This window comes from Chlamydotis macqueenii, chromosome 12 (genome assembly GCF_036417535.1).
Source record: "Chlamydotis macqueenii isolate bChlMac1 chromosome 12, bChlMac1.mat, whole genome shotgun sequence".
Lineage (NCBI taxonomy): Eukaryota > Metazoa > Chordata > Aves > Otidiformes > Otididae > Chlamydotis > Chlamydotis macqueenii.
In genome coordinates this window covers 7,460,221-7,484,000 of record NC_141567.1, presented here as the reverse complement: position 1 = coordinate 7,484,000, position 23,780 = coordinate 7,460,221, and the positions used below count along the sequence as shown (strand labels likewise).

The 23,780-nt window shown below is 40.6% G+C and overlaps 1 protein-coding gene across 1 annotated transcript in view; it reads right to left on the bottom strand.

Moving 5' to 3' along the window:
* Positions 1 to 23,780, bottom strand: part of AKAP13 (A-kinase anchoring protein 13) — a 197,389-nt gene that overhangs the window by 17,448 nt on the left and 156,161 nt on the right. The window contains exons 17-28 of the mRNA XM_086756870.1: positions 17,814 to 17,856; positions 16,459 to 16,564; positions 11,101 to 11,272; positions 8,314 to 8,381; positions 7,389 to 7,455; positions 6,060 to 6,195; positions 4,987 to 5,099; positions 3,769 to 3,915; positions 2,890 to 3,140; positions 2,137 to 2,262; positions 1,913 to 2,030; positions 1,123 to 1,371 (exon numbers count right to left, since the gene is read on the bottom strand). Coding sequence (XP_086612996.1) covers positions 1,123 to 1,371; positions 1,913 to 2,030; positions 2,137 to 2,262; positions 2,890 to 3,140; positions 3,769 to 3,915; positions 4,987 to 5,099; positions 6,060 to 6,195; positions 7,389 to 7,455; positions 8,314 to 8,381; positions 11,101 to 11,272; positions 16,459 to 16,564; positions 17,814 to 17,856 — 1,596 coding nt within the window. The remainder of the gene's footprint in view (positions 1 to 1,122; positions 1,372 to 1,912; positions 2,031 to 2,136; positions 2,263 to 2,889; positions 3,141 to 3,768; positions 3,916 to 4,986; positions 5,100 to 6,059; positions 6,196 to 7,388; positions 7,456 to 8,313; positions 8,382 to 11,100; positions 11,273 to 16,458; positions 16,565 to 17,813; positions 17,857 to 23,780) is intronic.

Below are 23,780 nucleotides of genomic sequence, written 5' to 3'. Positions count from 1 at the left end.
GCTTTCGCTGGGAGCTTGCACTACAGACAGAGGCATGTTTAGGCATTTCTAGGACTTGGAAATGCAAATGCAGCCTGTACTTATCACCAGATTTCACAACAGCAGCATAACTTGCTTCATCTACCATCTAAAGCCAATAGTCATCTTGGGTGCCTAGAAACCATTTGTAAACTCCCTGTTTTTAAAACCTCAAAAATATATCATATCCAATACGGAACTTGGTGTTATCACTGCCTCCCTGCACTGCATGACACCAGGCTACCAGTCCCATTCATGCTCAAGTATCCTGGTTTAATCAGCTGATGGTGGGAGCAAGAGAAGGGAAGTCCAGCCTTCTCACCAAGGCTGAGACACAGCCCTGTCTGCTCTTACTGCTACTGTCGCCCCAGCTGAAGGCTTCTTCAGGAGATCTAGTGCTTAATTCAGTAGAGAACTTCAGTGCTCAGCAGAGCACAGCACCTTACAAAAACTACTTCCAACTGATAACAAACAAAGTCAAGAAAACACTGACCAAACAAGAGGCAGCTGAAGGGATACCAGAGCCTCTCCTCAACAGTTTGCATCAGCAGCTCAAGAGGTTCAAGAACAACAAATGCCTAGGACACCTCTCTGGAGTCCCAGTGAAAGCAGGATGGTAGTGCTGAGGCCTACTGCAGACCTGAGAGCAAAGGAAGGCAGTGCTGCTGCTGTGCAGGGCCACCAGGAAGCTGCGGTTGGGTTTCGGATGCAGTGAGCATGCTTCCTGGAACTGCTGCACACGCGCACTGTGGCACAGAGATCTGACTCGTTGCTGTGGGCAACTGCAGCCTTACCACGTTCTCCTGACCCAAAGGATCCCCCAGTGACCCACTCCTTGGCCGATGGACCGAGGTGTCACTGCAACCCAAGCCTTCAGCAGTGTGCAGTCACTGGGAGGAAAAGCAGCTACCGATCACCCCAGAAACAATATAAGGAGTGGGAAATACTGCAATGGGAAGTGAGTATACAGCATGGGAAAAGCTGCTGTCAAAATCTCTCAAAGCAGAAGAATAAATAAAGGCTGGAGACACCAATCTGAGAACTAATTCTACATCCAGATAGGGAGAGGTGCATCCTCCCTACCAAAAGGCAGGACAGTCTTACCTTTTAACCGGCCAGCTGCATTTTTCAGTGAAACAGGGCCATCTCGGATGAGCTTCCGATGCCTCAAGTCCTCTCTTGCAAACATTTGGCCACTCTTCATCCTCATGATGGACTTACTATCTGTCCGGTTGTAAATCTCACCAAGACGCATTTTCTTTTCGTAATTGCTAACTTTGCTATTGACCGCAGCGATCACATCTTTAACGAGGTTTAACGATTGAGTCAAGTCTTCATGTTCCACTTCATTTTCTTTGAACAGAAGGAGAAACACCTTCATTTCACTTCATAGTTGTGGACTCTAACTTCTTGATTTTACTTCCTTCCTTTCTCTTCTCCCTCCCAAAGTCCCACATTATAACTTTTTAATACTTTCCTGAGATAGGCTGCATTTCTCCCCCTTAAGGAGAGTTTCACAAAACCTTTCACATATATACAGTTGAGATTGGGGACTATTCCAATATACTTTGTATAAAAAGCAGTGTAGATGAAATGCACAAATTAACAACATATTTTAGCCATTACTGAAAAAAAGCAAGCTGGGAGACTTTGTAGTCTAAGCATGTTGCTCCGTAATTAGCTAGAGACAAACTTAGAGCAACTAAAGCAAGGCACCCAAATAACTAATCCTGAGTGGGAATATGAAACTGAGTTATCCCGTTACAGCAGTGTGAGACAATAATGACTGGATTAGTTCATCTATACTAAGAAAATCTGCTTCAGCTGAAAAGGATTCAAGACATTTACACTGGAGGAACAAATACACACTTAGAATAGAGGAACTGGTCCCTACCTTTGGTGTACTGCAATATCCTTTGTAAAAGGACTGGGTACTTTGTGATTCTCTGTGTTACCAACAAGATACATTCAGAAATCCCAAGACGCCTCACCAGGGAGCTGCTCATTTTTTTCTATGGAACAAAGATGAAAATTTCAGTTCTGTAGCAGAACGCTCACCTGAGTGCAGAAAGCACATACTTTTTTTCCATCAACTATGTCTGTTCTACCAGGTCCTACCTTGACAAATGCCTGAAACCGCTTGTCCTTTGAGTACAGATCTTTGAAGTTATTTACTGCCTCATTGTGATGCCCACAGAATTTGCCGTATGTTTTCTTCATTCGCTCTGCATTCTCACCAGAGAACTGCAAGACATGAGACACAGAGGTCCAATTTGCACTGAGCTGCTGGTGTGGCATCTCAGCAGTGCCTGCCAGCCTTTCAAAAGAACTTGATGAAACCAAATTAGTGCAAAGCATCCTAAACCAGGCAATTAGATCTCCAGAAAGTAAAGAGCTGAGTTTGAGACTTCACTGTGTTCACACAACACAAAATTTGGGATTCCACCTCACAGGGCTTAAATGCCAACAATAAAAAAGTCAAGACAGACAAAAAGAAGAAGGGAGAAAGCGCAGATACAGAAAAGTAAAATGACCCACCCAAAGTTAAACAGCAGGTCAGTAACTCAGCCAAGAAACACACTGGGCATATTTTGCTGTGGACCACTGCCTACCCTCCAGGCTACGGTCAAATCATTCTGTGCCTGGGAATGGTTCTCTCTCCCACAAAATGAACAAAAATAATTTTCATCATTAGACCTTCCTCTGAAAGAGTACGAAGTGCTTCAAATAGGAGAGGTAGATATTTTTACATTTGTGAAAAGTAAAGGTGCCATCAGCTGTGATTATCTAACAGGCATATACAGGAGGGAAGGAGGAGCGCCTGTTTTCCAGCTGTGCTCTCAAAAGTCTAAGTATTTTTCCAGTGCTTACTTGATTCACTAGAATGTCACCTATCCTCTTGATAACAAAGTTCTTTTCACTTTTGTCTGCCAATGACTCCTTCTTCCTTTCCAGAATTCGCTGGAAGAAGTGACTGTGGATGTGCAGCAAGTTTTCCAGGCAGGGAAAGATCTTGTCCACGACTTGCTGATCATATTGCAGTTCCTTTAACATCCCTGCACTGTATACATCGTTCATGATCTTCAGGGTGCGGACATGATGCATTTCTGTTTGCATTAGCTCTGTATAGGATGAGAACAAGGTCAAAACCAAGGTCACTGTAGAGTACATGGGTGCACAGTACAAGGAAAAGCTGCCATTGGAAAGCTCTTCCATGACTGGGCTTCTCTAAGCGGCTTCAGAAAATTTCATGTCAGTTATTGAAACATCAATCAATAGTTTCACGTGTGGGAGAAACAGAGGGGCAGAGGAGTCCCACAATAAACAGCTTTGGACATTGCTGCTGAGGTCTGAAACTTCAGCACTGTTATCTGTTCCTTCCTAACACCTCACTGCCAGCCTCAACATAGTGCGCTTCTGCCATACATGATGGCTCTTACATCCGGCAGGAGAAGACGTCCTAGCTAGCTGCTCTGCTGTAATGGAGTTCAAGTGTCATCAGCAGACAAATGAGGAGAGGCAACTTCTGTTTTTTAATAATGGCTTCTGGATATGAGAAATGCAGAAAGCAAGCTTCAAGTTTTCATAGAATACATTACGTTCGTAAGAACTTCAAGAATGAAAATTTGTCTTTGAGGAAACAAAGTCAATGTTCCTATTCACTGACCTAAAGCTTCCCAAATCCATGCATGCAAGTATATCAAGAAGTTATCTACAATGAGTGAAAAAATTAAGATGCAGGTATCTCACCATAAATGACATCTTGTCGTTTGACAACATCTTTGTCTTGCTGCTGTAGGAACTTGCTGTCCACTACTTGGCTCCAGGACTCTGCCTCCAGCTGCTTGGAATCTAATTCCAGGTCTCCCATCAGCTGTCCCTCATTCATGTCCGCACCTTCACAAAGCAACGTAAGTGGCATTAGGATGTGGGTAACTTGTCTCGTTTGAGAATCCTGTCTATTCATTTAGGTTTAGACTTTCTCTGTCACACGCATTCTCCTTTACTGACACAAAAATGATCATAGGGAATTATACCACATAAGCACCAGGTTATGAAAAACACTTTTAAAGTGCTTAAATTCACTAGTTGCACAAAACTAGTTCACCATTTCCACCCAGACCAAATTCTAGCTCAGATAAAAGACAATGGATTCACTACCTCCAATGCAACAACATCACAGATAAATGAAAACCCATAACATCCAGTTTGTCTTCCTTCATTTACATCACTGCATCGAGGGAACTTAGACCTATGTGAAGTCTGTGTTTCAAGCTTAGAGAGCCAGAACTGATGCAGGTGGAAGTGAACACTACATACATTACATACATATATATATTTTTTTTTAAGAAAGATCGCTCATTTGTGCAGGAACTGGGAAATTTTCTCTTGTCACCATGAGCTATGCCCTTGTTTAGTCCTTAATTAATTAAGACCATTCTGCTCTTTTCAGATGAATATTGCCTAAGATGTAAAAATACTGATTATAGCCTAAAAAAAGCACTACATAAAAAAAAAAAAAAAAGAAACTTAAGAAATGAACTTAACTGACTTAACTTTCAGACCCACAAAACTAAACAACATGTTTCTTCTTTCCCCATTCTGGGAAAAATACAAAATGCAAGACAGCAGCATGACAGAGGTGACAGAGTGCAACATCTGTGGCTGTATGAATGGGCTAGACGTGCAAAACGAAAGAAGAAATGTTTGTCCTTCAGCTAAATTCCCAGTAACTCAACTGTAACTGAAACCTTCAAAATGTTTTCCCACAATTACAGCTAGCTAAAGAAATTACTATGTGGGGCTTTGTTTTAGTTTGTCACACTAATATTCTAAGAGTAAAGTAAATGCAATTTAATTGTCCATTAGAAAGCAAAACACTTGCTAAAATGCCAAAATGGATTTTCTATTTCTGGAAAGCAGCACTCAGACCTTCCCTTTGCTATAAATGCCATGGGGATCTCTTACCTTCATCAACCAGTGACTCCATGGATTCATTTACCCGGCTGATTTTATGTAAGGAGTCTGTTGACTGCGACAGAAATTTCCAAGTGTGTATTAAGCTGTCATCGTTCCCAACTCTGCAGAAAAAACAGAACATGGAATATCATTTGTGACAGTAAAAAGCAGCTAAATGTACTTTCAAATACACAGCAGAAATGCATTTTAAATAGGAACTGAAAACAAAACAAGTGTTGCATGGTTATGTACAGAAATGTACTTTTATTATTTTCTAAGAACTAACCATTGGGGCTCAACAAGCTGCAAGACCTTCTGAGTGATGGTGCTTCTTCTGCAAAGAATCCCACCTGACGTTTTATCGTATGGATAACTCTTTTTCATTACTTTCCATTTTACAGTCACTTCCCACCCTCATTATCCTTGGTGCAAGCAGTGTAAAAATGCAACACAAAATGCTATCCAAAAGTCTTTATTACTAGCTCTGAGAAAGCTTAGAAAAACAGACTGAAATAAATTTCACCAGGAATAGCCAGGGCATACAAACTGTGCAGAACATGCTAGTGCATGCTACTGCCCTCTGTGTAGAAATGTTCAATATGCAGGTAATAGAGGAACCATCAATTACATATTCTTCTAGGATTTTTTGTAATTGATTATGTACAATGCAGTCCTAAAACACCATGAAGACTGCAGCTCTGTGCCTCACCCTATCATTATGGACACAGGAGTTAATACTATACCTGAGGTGGAAATGTATGCTTGCACAGTACCCAGCCCAAGGCAAGGGAATTTCCTCCTGGAGCCCAGAGCATCTCTGTGAACTGGCCTTGAATATAACCAGGCCAACTCAGATGCCTCCGAACTCATCCCATGACTAAATTAACCCAGACAATCTGATTGTGCAGAAGACAACTGATGGTACCACATAGAATATGGGTATTTCGGGTTTTGTGATCCTCTTTTGTACCTTTAACACAAATCTTAGTACACAAATTTATTTTTAATGAGATCTGAATTTCTCTACGCTCGCCACTTCAGACAATAGGCACACACTTGAGGCACGCAGGGAGAAACCTTACCCTGCGATGTTCTGTATTGAGACACTTTTCGAAAGTGCTGTAGTCTGTTGTGATCTCCTATTATTAAATATTGAGGTTACAGTGCTTTCATCAGGAGCAAGTATTGCAGAGCGAGGGCGCTCCTTCGGTTGTGAACCTGGAAGGGAAGCGTCAGAGAAGAAGTCAGCTCATGCAATTGCGCTGTTGACCGCGACAATGATGACTTAAGGAAACCAGGCTCTAAAATTCACTTCCTTTTCCTTCTAGAGTCATCACCAGGAGATCTCAGCTGTTAGAAACAGCTGTACAAAGGAAAGAACATCAACCTCTGTGCAGAACTGAGTGCATTGCTCTACAGTTAAAAGATCTAGGTGGGATCTGCAAGTTCAGAAGCATACACCTGGGAAATGAAATTTAGTTTTATTTGATAAATAATCACATGTAGCAATCTACTATGTTGATTTTTCATTTCTCTGGCTCTATAATTATATACATCTTCCTGCTTCTGGTCAAACTTTTTGAGATAGATTTCTCTATCAGTATGTACCACAGAGAAATGCTAATCCTTATCTCATTATACTATCAAATTCCTTTAACTAATCTATTCATATTAATTCCAGATTTTCCCTTCTTCAGATGCATTTCTGCTTTCTAGAGCAACACCTCTGAATTTCATGATAAATATCACAGTGGGTACATGCACACTACACAGCGTGGTTCCATATAGTGATCTCCAAGCTAGGACTAAATGAGCTTATCAAATCATGGCACTACAAAACCCACATGGTACCCCGTGGGTCCCTCCACAGTGCAGTGTGTATCTCAAGGAAAAGGAAAAGTTTGTCAGTATTGCTCCTATTCAAAATTAAACTTCCTGGTTTTACTACCTCAAAGTATAAGACTATTTATTTTAATTAAAAAAAAAAAAAAAAAGTATTTTGAACAAGCATCCTCTCCACTTATAATCTTAACAATTTCTGTTAATGTAATACTCATAGTTGGACTCTTTCCTGTGTGAGACACACATAGACACAGGCTGTGTCTTCCAGATTTTGTTGACTTAATGAGCCATAGGCCTTCAGTAAGCTACAGCAGACAGGTAGTTATTCTAAACTGGAGATGACTTTACATTTACCGAAAGCTACATGGACACTGCAGAAGTGGGTGAACTCTGTGCAACTTCAGTACAACTTCTGAAATCCCAAACCTTGCTCATCACGCACACAAGATACTCTCATCCTTGCTTTAATGAATGCTTATCTTTCATAATATCAAATATTAGTTTTCAAAATAGTTAAGAAAAGTGGATACAGACTATCACCAAAGCAGAGGGAAAGGAAGTTTTCTTACTTTTGTTTCTCATGGTCACTGTAGGTAATGAAGAGGTATCATGTGCCTGCAGCATCCCTCTCTGTGGCTGAAAGAAAAATATAGTTCACTGTAATTTCTTCCTTCCCTTCTCCCATCAGGCTGTGCTACATAACTAAAATAAAAAAGCTATGTTTTTTTCTGAATCCTCTCAGAATAGATCAGTTCTTGGCTGTATTTGTATTTTTTATCTATATATGCACACGCACACACACGCAGCCGCCCCGTCTCAGTTGCCATCAATGAAATGGGCAAAATACAGATGGAGAACTGTGCAGAAAATAGGAAAATGAGAAGAGAAAGTGCTGACAATACTGAAGAGAACTGAAAATCATAATTGTATAAACATTAACAAGCTTAGAGAACCATACTGCAGAAGAGGTTTCTCACACACAGGGTAAGCACGAATTCTGTGCGTTCCTTATATAAACAACTTCTGTATTTAATAGTTTTCATTATGCACTATATACACAAGATGCAGCATTTGAGAATTAAGAGACATGGCATTTAAGGGTGCTGGACATCCCTGAATTTTTCCAGTAAAGTGTCTTTTTTCTATTTGTTTCTTTTTTTTTTTTTTTCCCCTGCAATTAAAGCATAAGACAGACCATCTCACCATACGGTCCATCTGTACTGCAGGGAACAACGCAGGGCATTTGCTGCCAACAAACATCCTGTGGCACTGACCTGGAGCATTCACAGAGTCCCAGGGACAACTACTTGTATTAACTTGTGGTTCTGGGGAATTTCAGAAGAGCCTAGAGAAATTATCCACTATAGCACAGGGGCTGAAAATCTTTCCAACAAGCTGGAAACTTTGGGATGTACAGTAGATGACGTTATGTATCTGCATGCTAAATAGTTTGAACTTTTTTATTTATTCAGTACAGTAAATGAAAACTCTTACCTTCATTTTGACCTTTGCACAAGAAGCAAAACTCTCCTTACAGCCTTTGTGAACAATTGCATTGCAGTCTGTCAAAAGTAAAAAAAGCCAATCAATTAAACACAAAAACACAGAAAACGGGTCAGTTTTTGCTCTTTGTAATCCGAACTGCTACCTTGCACAACTGAGAATTACAACTTTCAGGCAGCATTGTGGTTTACATGAGTAGCTACAGATACTGAGAGAGAGGCTGCTTTCCTGGCTAATGGGCCCTTTGTTTGTTAATAAGCTATTCTCATGGAAGTTAATAGGAAATTCTGTTTAAAAATCAATGCAAGGTTGAGTTGCCAGGGTCCTACTGGGTCTTAAATTTAAAAAAAAAAAAAAAAAAAAAAAAAAAAAGGAAAGAAAAAAGATGGAGTTATTCATCTGAAAATAAAGTAAGGTGGAAAGCAGAAGCAGGACACAGAAACAGGAACAAATTGTAGTGCCAATATTTTCTCTGAAAAACCTGTTATTTCCACTCATTCATGACAAGACATATTAACAGGTCATGAATTATATCTGAAGTGTACATTACACTGTAAGTGCACAGTTCTTAATTATTTCTAGAAGAAATATGAAAGGAAAAAATTCCACATCCAGAATGACAAAATATGCTCACATTCTTAAAATTTCTAACATTTGGGCCTGCTTAATAAAAGCCAGTAATTCTTTTGATATTTTGAGAGAGGTAAAGGTAAGGCCGTAGGGCGTTGCTATTTTGCTGATGTCCCACAGCTTCCTGTGCAAGAGAAGAAAAACCTGCATGTTCTTGCAAAAACCCACAAGCAGTATCATTTTTCAGATGAAACAACAAAGAGGGACAGAACCTGCTTGTGGTGCTTGAAAACAGGCAGTGAGACAGTTCAGAACCATTACATTCACACTCAAGCCTTGAAAGCCTGAAGGCAGCTCTTTAATATGTACCATTTAGCAAGAGAGTATTTTGATTTTTTTTTAGATAAAAAAATCTGGTTTCAGAGACTTTATTCCTCCTATTCATGTCTTCAGCAGGCAAGAAGTTCCTCCAACTCCTCTGTGTCATGAGTATTAATAATTAAAACACCCAAAAGTTTATTTTCTGCATCACTGATCATAAAAAAATAAAAAAAGAGCAAGCAGAGAGCTATCAAAAATTAGATTTTTCAGCTTGCCCATTTGTTTTAGAGCACGCTAAATCTTTCAGTGTTGACTACCTGTTTCAGGAAGCTGGGGGTGTCACTGAAAAGCTCAGACATTGATTTAAAATGATCCAGCACTTTAAAAGGCATTAAGAAAAAGTCATCCATAGGTGAGACAGAGCAGCCATGGTAGGAGTAAAGCACTGGTGCTTCTGTAGGAAAAAAGTAGTCTACAACAATACAGGAACAACAGAGCCTGCTGCTGGTTATCAGTCATTTCCAAGGCTGATTTTAGGATGTGATGAGGGAAAGGACCACTCTCAGATGGGAGCTTACAATATTGGCCCTAACCAAACTTTCCTTCTGGCACTCATTGCCTGGTCAATGCAGAAAACTTACAATAATTTTCTGCTGTACCTTGAAAAATAAGGAAAGAATGTCTATGCTAAAACATACGACATTGTTGGATTATTTTAACCCCTTAGGATATAAATAGTTAAACTGTGATCTATTTGATTTTCTAAGCAGCTTCAGAAGGTGTTAAGAAAGTCGAGTGGGGAAAGGGAGAGGATGCGTTTGCGAGCTTATAATTGTTGATGTTTTCCATTTCTCATCAGGCTGACACACCGAGCATGTCTCACGCAAACAACTTTCCTGAAATCTCTTCTCTTCCAGGAAATTAAAAATTGCCCTCTGGGATTCAGCTGGCTGCTCCTTCCCCTCCTTACCAGAGATGTTTTATACACTGCTCATCTACCAGAACGAACAGACAGACAGAGCCTCCTGCTCCAGCCTGGGAGCGATTCCTGTACGCACGTGGACTCATCTCCAGGTTGGCGGAGTCAAAATTATCACTAACAGTGAGGAGCGGAGAACCCTGAGCTGCAGTGGGAAAAACATATTTCTGTCTGCATATTCTGTAACTTCAGGTTGCTGCATAAACCAGCCACCATTTTAGTCTTGACCACACTGCTGACCTTATCGAGCTACAGCAATGAGAAACTGTCTGATAAGAAAAGAGAACAAAATTGCCAGTCTCACAGAAACCCTCCGCTGTGGTTCCCATACTGCCTGCGCTGTACTGCACGTACTTCACATGCACACAAGCAGTTGCCATTTGATCCGTAATGCAATTTCAGGTATGAAGGGAGAAGAGGGTTAGTATTTCCTTTTTGTATCATATTGTTATCACTAAGGGCTCACTGAAGCAGGGTTTCAGAGAACTAAAGCACTACACCACAGATTTTTTTCCCCACTGGAAACAAAAGTCATGATCCAAGCCAGCCTTCCCTGCCCTCCCATCAATCTTAACAAAGCACCTCAGCCCCAAGCCACAACATGCAGCTGAAATAACCAAAGTCCTCTGGTTCGCTGACACATCCCAACAAGCAGGGGCAGAAGACCCTGAATGATGCTGCGATGTCCGAGCACAAACTAAGGACATCGCAGGACACATCCTTGCAGCCACGACACATTTCAGTCCAGCTTCCACAAGGTAACACGCTGCTCCATGAATCACTATCTCCAAAGCCTCGCTCCCACCCCACATCCTTAGGCAAGAGGAAAGTAAAGCCTAAGGTTTGCATTTCCCTATGTCAGATTTAACGAAAAACAAAAGGAAGAGAGGAAAAAAGCCCCGACTTACTTGCACAGTAGTACGAATCCTTATTGAAAGGTTTCATACAGTGGTAACAGGTTGCTTGGGCTACAACAGAAGTTGCAGTGAAGAGATGTCCGTTTAACAGCTTCTTATCCTTTTCCTTCTCCTTGGAATCTTTCTCCTTTTCTTTAGTCTTCTCTTTATCTTTCTCTTTTTCCTGCCGAGAGAAAATGAACAAATGCCTCGTTACTTCGCAGAGGTCTAGTCTCTAGTTACAAATTCTTCAGTGTTTGCCTTTGGCACTATGATGATATCGATCGGCACACACCTTAACAATAGTCATGTGTCTGCACAGCTCTTAAAAAAATCAGCTTACAGCCCCCATGGATGCGAATTAACGTACTATTGACTCGCAGAGCCTTCTGCACGGGTATCACACCAGCAGAGACGAAATTGAGGCTGTTCTGAAGGCAGCTATTTTCTTCCACCTTTGTTTTGTAGTTGCCTGGTTTAATGACTTATCTTTTTTCTTGTTCTGGGCTCTCAATCTCTTCAGCACTTTCAATGAGTTACGTTAAATACAAACACCATATGTAGCGTGCATCAAACTTTCAACGCAGTCAGAGTTTGAAGTCAATGTGTAAGACTCATGCTTTGCAACTGCATTTTTAATGGAGAACACAAGCTCTTCCCCAGTGCCTGTACAGCATCAGTGCCAGAATATTTCCACCTCCGCTTTCCTTCTGATTAGCAACTTTTTCAAGAGTTTCATGCAACCTCAAGTAACTACATGAAGATTTGTGGGGAAATGGATCTTTCACAAACTCTTGAAATATGGCATCACAGAAAGGCTGAGGAACAAAAGCAACACCGTAAAAGATAATCTCGTCTTCCGGAAGCCATGGTTCAACCTCTGGGGTACTCAGCTTTGGAAGCACAGCCAGCTTCTCCAACTTTTAGTAGTTTTTGCTTACCTTTCTATTGCTACCTGAGATAGAAAATGCTAAATACGAAAAATTTGAAATATTTTTCCCTGCAGCCTTTTGTGGATTTGGAATTCTCCCAAACAATTTTTAAAGGAAAATCCATAGGAAAAAACTCCAAAATTGAATTATAGAGACTCCTTGTCTTTCTATGTGACACCCTAAAACTTTACGGTTCAGCTCCAGATCTGTATTTCAACTGTTACTGCAGATTTCATGGCATCTGAAAGAGAAGCTTAACCAGAAATTGGTAAAGGCTTCCTTAAGCTTATCTTTCCATTTTGTTATTCATATGCCACATGCCCTCTGCTAAATATCATCACAGCCTAAATATCAGAGGGCTGCAGAGTGGCCATGTGAGCAACTGCCATGAAGCGGTTAAAAGAGGTATTGAGCTCTGCAGTCACCACAGGAAACTTTTGAGCCTATGATGACACACTCAAATAATCAGTAACTCAGCCTAAGGTCTTCCCTCTCCCAGCACAACCCAGGCAAAATGCCAGTTTCGGAGTCTTGCTCTGCAAAACCTCATAAACAGAAAGTCTGTTTACTGGCCCCAAATGCAATTTTGTTCTGCAAATAAGCAAAACCAGGAGCATTACTGTATGGAATAATCCTGTCTGAAGCAGAAAACCTGCCAGGAACAGTCTGCTTTGTGGCCCATCTCTGCCTCCTTTGAGCCATCAGCTGGGGTTACCACCCCACATAAACCTCCCCAGCCCTCTTCTCCATCTGCTGACCTGCCTACCATTAACCATGTCCAGCCTGGCAGGATTCAAGAACTAAAACCCTGTGGTTTAGTCCTTGGCTGATGGCAGCAAATTGACACCTGGAGTTTTGCTCTACTGCCAAGACTTGTGAAGCTCCAGGAGAAAAGATCACCCTACGCTCAAGGCAGATCTTGCAACTCTCATGCTTAAAATGCTGAAAGGAGATTCACTGTCCTATTCTTTAAGAGTACCTGATGTTTACTGCAAGGCCCTGTAATTCTACAGTCTGGAATAATACTCTGTCTTCATGAAATCACTGTAAAAACCATTTTAATTCAAGTTGAACGACCCCAGGAAAAACAGGAAACGGGTGCACCGCTTTCAAGAAGGAAACAGCAAACTTCACACACGGGATGCCAGCCATGCTGCTGAAATACAAGGTCTCAAAATGAGATCTTATTTTTTATTTTTTTTTTTGCTGTGACAGTTACTGGAAGGTTTTTCATCATAAAAGGACTGTAAAAACAAAACCATTTTCCTGCACTATCTGAGCTGCCAGTGTGACCTGAAGCACGACTTCACGGCTGAACCTGCACCGAAGTGCACTAACAGATACGACGGGTACTGCAACTCGGCCGTACGGCCCAAAATAACAGACCGTGCACCACAGCAGTGAATCTCGCTCCAAAATAACCACACAGCTCTTACCTCCCAATGCTTAAGTCCTACTAGCTTCACTGTTATTTGAGGTACTTCGGCAAATCTATTCCGTTTTATCGACATCCTTTCCCCAGGGAGCAGGAGAGCTGCTCCCCACCAGCGTTAGCCCATCGCGCGGGCTGAGAGCTGCCAGCACGGTTGACCGGCGAAACCAGCAGTCGGAGAGGAGTTGAGCAAACCGGGGAGGGCGGGACGATTGCTGCTAACTTCCTAGAAGATGATTTTAGCTACTTTGCTACTGCTTTCATCTCACCCTACCCTAGCTTCCACTGCTTAAAAAAAACCAAACCAAACCAAAACACCAACCTAAATAAAAGATACAGGTAGGAAAGGATGGGATTAATATTTTAGAAGTCACAAGTTAATATGAGACCACCCACCTAAAAGGCAGAGGGTGGAAATTAAACCCTCGTGATGTTTAGGATACAGAAAAAGTGAATTTCAACGTACCTGAGTGTTGCTATGTAGTACTTCAGTAAACAAAGTGCTGCAGAAGATTTCCCAGACAGAAAGGTTTCACGTGTTTGCGCTCTTCTTGCTCTACAGCTCATAAATATTCCCTATCTCCTACTCCTTTCAAACACTTACAACTCTTACTATATACACCCAAATGCTGCTGGTGGTATAGCACTGCCTAATAACTGCGCAAGTCAAGGAAAAAGAGAAATTACTCATGCTAATTATTTTGTCGTCATTTCCCAGAAACACTCTACCAAAATGAAAAAAATTAGTTGTTTTTTTTTTTTCCTTATCGACAAAGGCATAGCATGTTTTAGACTTCAGAAACGTGAATCAGTGCACGCTACTGATTTCAAGAGGTTTGCTGATTAACCCCTGAAGAGCACAAAGTGTACGCTAGACATGGGTAAATTCACAGACTTCTATCAATATCCCCTACTCCAAATACCCTGGGTTTTTTTTTTGTTTTTTTTTTGTTTTTTTTTAACACAACTGTTTACACCATTTCCAAAAGAGCTGTTGCCACTAGTAGGCTCAGATGTGCTTTATTTTAAGGTTCATAGAAAACGATGATTTCTGAAGGTTTGGAGAAATGTAAAACCTAGCTGGAAAGAAGCTGAAGCCTCTCTCCCTCCTGACAGCTCAGACAGCAGCAGAAATCAACTCTTCCTGTCAAACTTCCTCTTTCAAGGTTTGTTCTTATTAACTCTTACAGGTTTTCATCCGTCATAATGCTGCTGAGAAATCAGCGTTCCCAAGAATTTTCAGGTCATATTATTTAAATGTACAGCTGAAGCACTAAAAATGTATGCAATGCAAACATTTCATTGCACGTAGAGAGGAAACTGTAATTTGAATATTATGGCTTTTTAGTTAGTAAAAAAATCAGAACTGTTATGAGCTGCAATTTTTGTAGTGGGTAGTGCTGAGCTTTTGGGAGCAATTCTTTATCAACAGTTTCAGACACAATCATGAAATTAGTGAAATCAGACTGCACTTATTAAAAAAGGCAGATTAAGTATCTCAAACCACCTTCAGTGGTATTTTCTCATCTGCCCCAACCAGACCTCTCATACTCATCGAGTTCTTGCTTAGAGATTATTCACCAGAAGAGCAAGAACCAGTTAATGAGTTTCCAGTCTCGTTCAAAGGCTGTGCAACACGCTCCACAACTTCTCGTTAGTGGTTTGCACAAAGGTTTCTATGTAAACAGTTTATTTTTTTTTTTTTTTGACACTGTACTTTGCAGCAGGGAAGAGCATTGTCTTAAAGCTGCTTAGCAGCTGGTGCGTCCAGCTTGCATCTTTAAAGGCAGATCCACAAAGAGGAACCGTGCATTGGCAGGACTGATCTCACTACGGCTGGTACTCATTGCAAAGGTGATTGTGATGCAATCTTCAAAAAACATGTATCAAAATGTGCACTGCACCATTACAACACACAAACACAGCTACGTTAGAGGAACACTCAGGCTGAAACAGCAAGTGTTCATGTTGGGAAAGGCTGAATCAAGTTTGCTTGCGCAGGTGAAACGTGACCCCTTCCGCACACGTATGCTTCAGCCCAGCCTTATTCTGCGACGGGCACGATACTCATTACACTAACTTTTTTTTCCCATTTGCTATTCAGACACTCATCAGAATATGTAATTATGTGTTTCAGGGGCCTTCCATGTTTACCAACATATTAACAGTAGTTTACCAACAATTAGCTACACATCACCTAACTATATAACATACATCGCCCACTGCGAGGTAAGGCGCTTTTAGCTTCTGTCTTCCATGACAAACTGAGGTGAGATTCAAGTAAAAAATACAACCAAACCAAAAAAATCCCAGACATGTATTAATCTTCAGGGGACAATCTAAGGCACAACAGCCCATTTCTGTGAAGTAGTTAGCATTAATGTAATTATTTCCGTAACCAATGCTGTTCTCGGGAAATGCAGCTGTGCTAAGCAGTACTTAACCTCCAGCAATTAAACTCCAGGGTTTCACATACGAAATAAAGGGGAAAATATAAATATTGGCCATCACTAAAGGTCATGGTTTGAGCAACTTCTCCAGCAGTGCACAGGAACTTTATAGCGAAGGTAAAAATAAAAGGAAAACACAATACAGCCTTCGGCAGTCAGTCCCTCCTTGCAGCTTCTGTCCTCATTTTATTAAATACGTCTCAGGTTCTGTAAAAATTAGAGCCATCAATCACTGCAAAGTCTTAACTCATGCCAGAGCACAATCTGTTCTCTATAATAAACGAAGCTTCGTTCTGTGGGGAAGAGAGGCAAAAACATTGCACAGAAAACCTCACCTCAGACGCATTTCCGTTTTGGAGTGCTAAAATTTCCCATGTTGCTATTTGCTATTACCCCACAGACAATCCTCCCCTTGCAAAAGAATAAAGGAAATAAAAAAGAAAATAAAGTCAGGCAAAGACATAAATAGAACCCTACAGAATCACACTGAAATACAGCATTCATCTCTGCTACCTATGGGTATTTCATAGCTCTATAAATCACAAGAAGTTCTTACTTTGCTCTTCTTGCTGCTGGACATTTTATTCTTGAGGTAGCTGAAGGTGCGACTGACTTTTGTTCCACTTTTACTAGCGGGGACACTGCTGCTCTCTTCAGATATGCTAAAAACAAAAAAGAAAGAGGTTGATTTTATTTTATTTTTCTCCCAAAGCATCTTTATTTTTTAAAGGACAAATGCATTTACTATGCAACAGAGTCATGGGTTGCATTATGATGTTATATAAGAGAAGGCAAAGTGAAGATAAAATGCCAATTCAGTAGTTTGCCATGTGTTCCAAGGGATCTTTTTATCTGCTTTTAAGCAATCTCCATTCTCGAACCATGCCATAGCACCCTCTGCTGCTGCCGTGGCCAAATAACCACAAACCAGCTTGCAGCATCTGCCCATGGGCACGGCCATTACTGCAGTCATATAGTCAGTCTTGGCACTTAATCATCAATATTTCAGATGTGGAGCAGACAGAAAGGGATAACATATGCATTCATCCTTTAAAGAGACATCTTCCAGAGAAAGGCATCTAACAACCTCTGAAAAGGCAGTGAGTGTCTTTAACAGAAACCGCACTGTTTGCAAAGCCTACCCTGAGAAATGAGAATATCAATACTAAGTAATAAAAATCAATGGTTATTTGTATTAATTTAGGCATTTCTGGGAACACCAGATATTTTCTGCCAGTCTTCAGATGCACAAGCTTATAACTTCTTCAGCTTCTATGGAAGAATAAGAAATCATGGAGGAAATTATTGTTGCATTAAGGACACAGTCTATCAACAGGAAGTACAACACAAACCAAAGGCAGAATGACAAAGACAAATGAAATAAAGGAGGAGAAACCAGCAGTGAGCAGAGGTGAAGAGCCTCCCAGGAACGAAACACAGCCGAAGCTATCTGAGTGGCACAGAGGGCAGCCAGCTCCGTCGGTGCCACAAACATCCTTCCTCCAGGGAAGCGCTTTTAAAGCGAGCACCCACCAGAAAGATTATCTCCCCTCTGCAGCTTGCAAGGATGGAAAGTATTAATTAACTGAATTAACTGAAGAGAGGAACAACTATTCCTAGGATAAACCACAACTCAGGGTAATCTACTATTGTTCAGTAATAGACAATCTGATATAATACTATCTGTGAACAAACACAAAGCCTTGTTAGAGATATGACCTAGAAGAGACTTTCATATTCTATGATCTAAAATATTTTTCAGCCTTTAGACACACTGGACTGATTTTCACAAGCCTGACACTTGCAATTTCAGCTGAAGCGCACTGGTACCAGGAAGACTTTTTAGTGTCCAAACCAAAGCCCACTGCAGGAGTCCCACCAGAAGAGATATGGTACTCCAGAACACCGTACCTCTGAACCGAGGAACCCATGGGGCCGCCGAACGCCTGCGTACCTGGAAAAGATCGGAGGGGTGGGGGGAGAATGACATATTAGGCTGCAATCTTAGCCCACTGATTTTAAAAACATAGCTTGCATATTTGGACAGTTCAAGAGGAAGGGGAAATGTTTTCTAGAAGTGAGTGTTTAGAACAGATTTCTTGTGCTCAGGATAAAGCCTGTTCCCTGCATCGTTAGGTGTTCTGAAATTAGATGCTGAGGTGAAAGCCTGCTTAGTATTTTTATCGTTCTTCAGCTATTAAGCAAAGGATATGCACCTGTTAAATCTGCTGGCTAATTAGGCTATCTGAATCAGAACTGTCAATTCAGTGACAACAGGTATAAATGAGAATCATTCTGTCACAATGCACCACTAGAAAGACTCTATTGTACAACACATCCGGCTTTCATGTATAAAACTTTTCTGCGAGATAAAAATTATAGTTCATTTTCCCATCAAAATCCTGAAGCACTTCATAAAGAGCAAGGGAAACAAGGGAAGCCTTATTCTGTTTTCCATGAAACATTACCAGCCTAGGACTTAGTCACACAACAGTGTGCTTGAGGAAAGTCTGACTTTTGACATGAAGCAGAAGCCATGCCAATGACCAAATTCTCTTTATAACACAAGAAACCTGCTTGCACAATGCGTTTGGAGCAGATTAGGTAGCTGATATCATTTACCAGAACCATCAAAGAATACTGAAAAATCAGGATGAAATGATCCAGAGGAGAGAGGGCCCTCTCCAGAGTAACTGGGCTTGTCAGGACTCCAAAAAACCCTCGCTACAAGCACTGTTCGCAGTCCTATCTGAAGTTCAGGCAGCAGCGTGACTGATCATCTTATTAGGCTTCTGCATACACATTGTAAGAAAAACAATACTTTGGTTTCCAATTCTGCTAACACATTCAAGCTAAGGGTGAATGCAAAAGAGCCAGTTGACATCAGAGGTAAAGACAGTCCTCTATCCAAAAGCAGTAAATGCACCGGGAAAAACCGTGCATACAATGTTACGCCTTATGATTCTAAAATACACATTTTCCTCACCGCTGATTCAAGTGTCAACATAGCCTGAGACAGAAATATCACTTCTTCACACAGAGAAACTATAATACAGGCATAACCCATTAACCCATAATCCCTGCTTGGAAACCTCTGTTAATATCTCCCTTGCAAAATCTTTCATCTATTTAATGATCTATCCCAAATACATCAGAGCAGTAATACTGTAACATATCTGAAATGAAGTCTACTATTCAATTTCCTGACTGTGCTGAGGTTTTATGTAATATCTGCTACCTAGATCACACAAGTAATTAATGGACTCCCAGCTCCCTGGGTAATGCTCCAGTGACTCCGGTTCACATTTCAGCGCTGGTTTGCTTTTAACTTGGGTTAAGTCTCCTTAGTCTTTCCTTTTTTTTTTAATAGATTCATCAATTTGACTGGATTTAAGCATTTCACAAACCTTTTTGTTTCTTTGCAGTTAACGTTAAAAACATGAAAGAACGCTGAATCAAGAGCTGTAGTGATTTAATATTAGTGATTGTTTTCCAGCACCTTGAGAAACTACATTGCATCTTTTACTGCAATAGTGTTTTGTCTTAAAAATGAGGGATTCTTGACACTGGTAGGCAAAATGGATCCAGACAAAAATCAAGATGAAAGTCTGTTCATGATTTCATATTTTAGATTACAATATAACATCATATGATCAGCACTCTGCTGCAAGCTATAAAGCCCATGAAGATGAGCATAGAAAAGCACACATTTTCTCACCTTCAGGGGATTTTTTTTTTTGAGGTAGAAAAGGCGAAGGAAGCTTTATTTCCACAACTTTTGTGTTTCCTATCATGACCAGGTTCAAAACTGAAATGCTAAAACTGACTTCACCACCCACAAAAAAAAAGTTAGTTTTGTTCAAAGGCCAGGACTGCTATCTATGTTCAATGAAACTGGGCTAGCAGCCAAATTTTGTTTATTTATCTGAACACCTTTTAAGCATCACCCACCAAAATTTTTTCATACGGTAGCTGGACTTGAAATAATTCCTCAAAATCCATTATGCAGAAAGCAGCAACTGGACTAGGACGTTGCAAACAAAAGAAACCAGATTGCAACCCCTTAATGCTGGCAGTAGTTAAACTTTTGTGGGTCAAGAAATCCAAAGGCTTTATAATTTTCTAAAATGCACAGACTGGCTTGTCCAGCCACCTGAAATCCACATCTTAAGTATATCATGATCTCAAACAAACTGCAACTAATTCTCCGTACTCTAGAGAAAAATGGGCGTGGAGAGGCTGAGGAGCAATAACTGAAATGCAAGTGCAATCTCAATGCTAACACATCCATCCTCTTATGAGAAATGAACCCTGAAGACGTGAAAAAATAAACAAACTGGTCTGGGATTATTACATGAAAAATGTTCATTGGCAAAGCAGTCTTATGAATAGCTGTGGTTAAACCAACCTTTATACAAAATCACCACAGTAGCCTCAAATATGAGGGAATAAAACACATGTAAAAAACCCAACATTTTTGTTTGAGACAATATCTGACATTACTTTAAATGCTCATCAGTAACAGCAGCACTGCTGAGGGAGAGAAGATAAATATTCGCTAATAGAAATATCCCCCAAAATTGGTATATCCTAACCTGACTATTAGGAATTACCTAACTGGTTGGATGTATTAAAACAAACAGAAATAAATTTAAAAAAAGAAAAGTCACACAAAACACTAAAAAAAAATCAACTGAAAAACCAAATCCACCAAGAAGTTTAGCTAAGAGTACTTTATCCTATGGGAGCATGACGTCGATGCACAGTTGTGTGTTTGCAGCTCGTTTTGTGGGGACCACGAATGGCGAGTTTTGTTACAGGCAAAAGAGAAGGACAGAGCAAAGGGAAAGGAGGAAGGAGCTTAAGAATGGAAGTGGGGAGTATCACACCTGGGAAAAGCACAGGACTTTCTAGTAGGAAGGGACAAACTCACCACAGTGAAGACTGGGAATGGAAAGGAGGAGAATTTAGATACCTACAACATGGATGGTGTGGAGGTGTTTTAAATTCAGGAAGCAACCAAAATCTGTTGGACTGGAAAGTAACTTCTCCTATCCCAGTATGGACACGAGGGATGTGGGCTAGTTTCCTTGCAAAACTTTGATTTGAACCAACTAATGCAGCTGCTCTGAATTTTCTCTTTAGATAGAGAATTATCTGTTCTGGTTTATTTCAATGGTCTAACGAAACATGCTTAAGAAATAGTAAGCATTTTCAATTCTCTTTGACAAGCCTATTTAAAAAACCAAGAGGAGTCTAAATTACTTTAACTCAATCTTCTGCCTCAGGTGGGTTTCTTTTAGCAATGGAGTTTGCAGGAGGAAAAAAAGCTACCATATAACACTCGCCTGTTTCCCAACAAAACTATTCTGATTATAGTATCAGGACCTACATATGAACATATTGAAAATTTAAGGTGTTTGGCTGCAATGTATGCTTTTTGCTCAGCAGGGGAACTGTGAAATTGTAACCAAGATTCTCAGAATTTTATATCGGGGCTTCTCTTCTCCTAGCTCTACTGAGCAATGTACTCACTCTCTGCTGTGGCGGGCAAGGATCTACCTCTGCCGTTAACTCCACGCACTGCAACAATCTCAAGGTAAGTACTTCGGTTTTAATAAAAAGGTGACGACTGTATCACTTGGTCAGAGAGGCAGATGATTACATTTGCCACATGGATAGAGACCAAAACTAACCAGATGAGACATGGTAGTGCTGACATCCAAGACTCGTTGGATTATAATAATTTTATTCTGCCATTAGTTAGTAATCAGCTAGAGGACTAAGATAATGCTGTTAGACATCATGCAATGGATAGGTTACTTCAGCGTTTGCAAGGTGAAACCTCAAGGCCTAAAGCAGAAAACCAGATTTCCCTTTGTTTCCACTCATAATGGCTGCAACGCACAGAAAACGATTACTTACTATCCAACTCCTCCTCCTCATCACTGGAAGAAGAGCCAATAGAAAAGTGAGTTTTAGACTTAGGAATGAGTGGAGAGATGCTGAAGAAGGAAATTCGTCTCGATGGTCGAGTCCGGCCCTGGGCTGAGAAGTGGGTTAACAGTAGACATTAGAGCATGCTTGAAAATGCACTTAATAATAAAAAGGAGAGGAAAGCAGCCAAAGCAAACTAAAACCAAAGCAAAGGAAATGTCTGCAAAGCAGCTGGCTTCAGAAAAGGCACAAGAAACAAAGAATTGAGAATATGCAAATTGAGAGGATGCAGGTTTCAGAGGATGCAGGTCTCATTGCATGTGTAAGTCAAGGTTCAAGGCTTTCTTATCTTTGCTGTCATCTTTTTATAGGAACTCTTAATGAAGACTTACATGTCAACAGTTATTTTCCTAAACAGAATACCAGCAACTAGTGGGTCTCTGGACAAATGGCATCTGCTTCACTGAAAAAACTGCCAAGGAATCAAACTAAAACAACTGAAGATATTTATTTAAGGGTGCTTTTTGCAGTTAAATGACACCAAAGCTGCTACGTATAGCAAGGATACTTGATCTGAAGCGTTGACTTTTTCTACCTAGGGAGGTTCTACCTCTAAAAAAACCCAACCCATTTCTATAATGTTATGCACTTAAAAGCTTCCAGCTTTAAAATGGAAAGACCTGAATTTCCTTTCTTTTCTTCTCCAAAATAAAACAGATAAAACAAGCATCTCTTCTGCTGCCTTCTTCTAAAACTCACAGTCCTTACTTTAAAGAAACTGCCTAAACATGAGAAAATTCCCTCTGCACCCTTCTCCTGTGGTTGCCTGGAAGAAGTCTACCAAACACAGTGCCAAACTCAGCAACCAGTCTGTGACATCAATTCTACCGTTATCAGTAGGATAACGACAACTAGTTCAATCATCTTCTCTCAGGCACATTACTGTTCTGCCTTCTGCTTATTTCAATTTGTGAAGTTATATTTATCTTCCAGTACTATGCACTTTTCCAGGAATCTTTGCTATTTGTTTGTGCCCTCGTCTGCAAACTTTGCAAATTAAATGGGTTTACTGTAATTCCAGTTTAAAAATAATTTGTTTTTTAAGAGCAGCTCTTGCACAGCAGCAGCTTTGCAACAATTCTTTATAAGTACAATCTTCTCTGAAAAGAGATGTAGGAGCCAGCTAGCCACTCTTAACTGACATTGCTATACAGCATCTTACGGAGATGCCCAAGGGCCCTATATCCCACAGCTTCTCATCGTACAAGCACAGGTGGAAACCTCTGAGCTATGACCTGAGCAATGCCAGGTTGCTGGATATCCATCGCTCAGATGGTACATCAGCGTGTCCTTGGGAAAGATGACTGGGACAGGGCTAGGGAACCTCTGCCCTGGGAGAGGTCTGACCTAAGGGTCCTACATTAGCATCTACATTACACATCTTCAGCACCTATATTCAGGTACATATTAAGTCATTCCACAGCACGGATAAATCAATTTGCTTGCACAGCAGGGAAAAGAGGCTAAAGGCTTCATCAGTCTTAAAATTCCAAGAGAAAGAAGTAGCAACCGTTCCTCTCTCTGAACAAAAGGTGTCCTTTCAGACACATACAAAGAATTTTTTGTATTGCTGGTATCATACCCCAAAACTGAATCAAGAATATAAAAATACTATCCAAGGAATATCCAATACAATGCAAGCAATGCAAAGCAAAGTCCCCTAAAATTTTCCTTCAGCCATTAGTCATAAATGCCAATTGCCTCAAGGCGATTTGACTAAAATAATGTGCACACTTTTCCAACATAAGCAGAACAACCCTAGGGGCACTCAATGAAAGGTATTTAAATAGAATAATTCTCAGCAAGATTCATGCATTGATTTTGTTTAGACTGCCTTTCCAAGGAGTTATTCTAGCGTCTCAGACCTGAAGAACATGACTG